The sequence below is a fragment of the Aplidium turbinatum genome, chromosome 14, assembly GCF_918807975.1.
Source record: "Aplidium turbinatum chromosome 14, kaAplTurb1.1, whole genome shotgun sequence".
Taxonomy (NCBI): domain Eukaryota; kingdom Metazoa; phylum Chordata; class Ascidiacea; order Aplousobranchia; family Polyclinidae; genus Aplidium; species Aplidium turbinatum.
This window is the reverse complement of record NC_137485.1, coordinates 1951634-1954631: the sequence shown is the minus strand read 5'-3', so window position 1 is coordinate 1954631 and position 2998 is coordinate 1951634. Positions and strand designations below refer to the sequence as shown.

The 2998-nt window shown below is 40.4% G+C and overlaps 1 protein-coding gene across 1 annotated transcript; it reads right to left on the bottom strand.

Moving 5' to 3' along the window:
* On the bottom strand, positions 1–1565 carry LOC145783611 (uncharacterized). Its single transcript, XM_082595504.1, has 2 exons — positions 1488–1565; positions 1–1305 (listed from the first exon to the last, which is right to left on the bottom strand). Exons 1-2 carry the CDS (start codon positions 1563–1565, stop codon positions 1–3), a joined length of 1383 nt encoding a protein of 460 aa, XP_082451630.1.
* Between the last annotated feature and the right edge of the window lie 1433 nt (positions 1566–2998).

Below are 2998 nucleotides of genomic sequence, written 5' to 3'. Positions count from 1 at the left end.
TTACATTGGTTTTGCAGGAACGATCAAGCATAACTTTTGAATTGGTCTGACAATCAAGGACTGTTTAGTTTGAACGCTAACGCTACGGACAATGCCATTTTTGTCGGGAAACGTTTGAATTACGCGACCCATGAGCCAATTGTTTCGGGGTGTGTTATCTGCGATTAAAACTATGTCCCCCACAGTCAGATTAGGAGATTTTTTGGTCCACTTTTGTTTTTTCTGGAGCAAAGGTAAGTACTCTTTCACCCACCATGTCCAAAAGACGTCGGCCATGTATTGGACTTGTCTCCAGCGTTTTCGAGAGTAAAGCTCTTTTTTGTTTGTGAATGAGCCTGGAGGAAGGTTTATTTGCTGTTTTAGAAGAAGCAAATGGTTCGGTGTGAGAGCCTCCATGTCATTAGGATCGTCTGACGATTTTGTAAGTGGGCGACTGTTGATAATGTTTTCTACTTCACACAGGAAGGTAGTCAGCGTTTCATCTGTTAAAGTTTGGCCTTTACAGATAGCTGATAAGATTTTCCTAATGGATCTGATTTGTCTTTCCCACACACCTCCATGATGGGATGCACTTGGAGAGTTAAAGATCCATTTGATGCTTTTCTGTGTTAAAGCATCTTCGATCTGACTGTTGTTCCATGATTTGATGGCTTCTCTCATTTCTCGTTCACCGCCAACAAAGTTTGAACCATTGTCAGATCTAATTTCTTCTACTTGCCCTCTTCTTGCGATGAATCGTCGTAGAGCGAGTATAAAAGATGAAGTGTCCAGAGAGTTTGCGATTTCAATGTGTACGGCTCTTATTACAAGGCAAATAAAAATGACACCGTATCTTTTATGTTCTGTTCTACCCTTTTTAATAATAAATGGGCCAAAATAGTCTACACCAACGTAGGTGAATGGAGGTTTGTCTGGTGTCAATCTGTTTTTAGGAAGATCAGCCATTTTTTGTGTGCTGAGTTTTCCGCTTCTTTTGCGGCAATCAATGCATTTGGATAAAACCTTGCGGACTGCTGAATTGGCCTTTACAATCCATAGATTTTCGCGCAGGGCAGACAGGACGTGTTCCCTGCCACTGTGACCAAATGTGTCGTGCATTTCTTGAATGATGAGAGGAACTATTTGGGAGCGATTGGGAAAGATAATTTGATGTTTTTCATCGTGTTTGAGAGGTGCAGCTTTGATGCGGCCACCAATTCTTAGTAAATTGTTTTCTAAGAAAGGGTCGAATTTTATTAAGCTACTGCAGTTGTTTAATGGCTTTTGTGCTTTCAGTTGGTTGATTTCGTTGGCAAAGTGTTTTGACTGTACAAAGGTAAAAATAAAGTTTTGCGCCTTTGTGAGCTCATCTAGAGACAAACAAAGATTGTGTGCTGGAGCATTTTGTCTATTTGCAAGGTTTGTGAGTCTTAAAGTCAGAAATTTATGCTTACAACGGAAAAGCCAAGCAACGATTCTTTTCAGCTTGTACCAAGAGGAATACTTACCCAGAAGATCTTCCAGAAGGTGGGATTCGCTTTGGGTTGCAAAACACGTTTGCTTTGGTTGTTTAATTTCTGGGTCATTGTCCACGACTTCGAGAAATTCTGGTTGCTTAGGCCATTGAGATTGTGGTTTCCATAGAAATTCAGGGCCGTTTTTCCATTGATTGCATTGAAGAAAGTTTGGAATTGAGAGACCCCTTGAAGCATGATCAGCAGGATTACATTTAGTGGGAACGTATTTCCATTGGGAAATTGTTGAAGCATCTTTAATCTGTTGAACTCGATTTGCGACGAAGGTATGAAATGCTTTGTTTGAGTTGTTGAGATAGCGCAAGACAGTTGTGCTGTCGGTCCAAAAAATTGACTCTTTATTAAGATAAGGTACCTTTAACTCTCTTTGTAGTATTTTTTCAGAGCTAATTGAGATTGTAGCAGCTGATAACTCCAATCGAGGAATCGTCATTGCCTTCATTGGTGCAAGTCGAGTTTTTCCCAATAATAAGCAACAGTGAATACTGTTTGTTGTGTCGACTAGCCTGAGGTAAGAAGCAGCCCCATAGGCTTCTTCCGATGCATCTGAGAAATGGTGAACTTGGGCGTCTTCGACAGCACCAAAATTTAAAGGCTTATAACACCTTGGAATAGGGTGTTGCGTTTTTCAAAAAGTTTTTGAATCTCTTTTTGGAAGTATGATTTTCTGACCGGAAATGGCGTGAAACGACACCAGAAGAAAAAAATTTTGAAAAATTTTATGTTTTAGGTGTCCCACGCTCACCTCGAAAATTTTGCGTTTTGCCGCAAATGAACATATTTTCAAACGCAAACAATTTCTACATTTTACATCATAACCACACCATGTTGGGTATCATTTTGATCAGAATTTTATGGAGAACATCACTAAACTGTCAAAAGTTAATTTTCTGTAAGAATGTAAAAATTGAAAATTTGGCCTGGCGTAATATTTTGACAAAAATCCATTCGAAAAAGGTGGAAAAATTGGAAAATTAGACACAAAATGTTTTGAAACATACGGTATACACAATACTACAATAGTCTTATCAGTTAAATGCCAAACAGTGTCAAAACTAAGTGTCAAAGATCATTGGGCTTGTCAATCATCCTTGAAAATCACCATCTCATCCAAAACTTTGAAGCTATCCAACTCTTGTATCATGGGCCAATCTAATTGATGTTTGCTGGTACACCTTCTCTTTTTCTTTGAAGTGTCAAAACTGTGTCGTCGTCATCGTGTGAGCGTCTGGGGCCGAGGGTCTATCCTTTTACCACCCCAGATTCACGATGTTCCCAGACTACACTGGAAGGCTGCTAGAGAGCAGCCAGTCTTTGGTTTCATCATCCATGACACGCAGACCTTCCACTCCATTAGATGGCTTGAAGATGGAGCAGTCATTGATGATGTGGTCTGCAGTCTGTTCCTCAGCACCACGTTCACAGGAGGAGGAAGAGGCCATTCCCCATTGATGCATGGTTGAGTGGAAAAGCCTGACGCCCGT

Excerpts from the sequence above, each read along its gene's own strand:
- LOC145783611 (XM_082595504.1), bottom strand. The coding sequence starts at position 1,565 with ATGACCCAGAAATTAAACAACCAAAGCAAACGTGTTTTGCAACCCAAA. Across the intron at positions 1,306-1,487 it reads CCTTCTGGAAGATCTTCTGG|TCAAAACACTTTGCCAACGA; the intron begins GTAAGTATTCCT and ends ACCTTTGTACAG.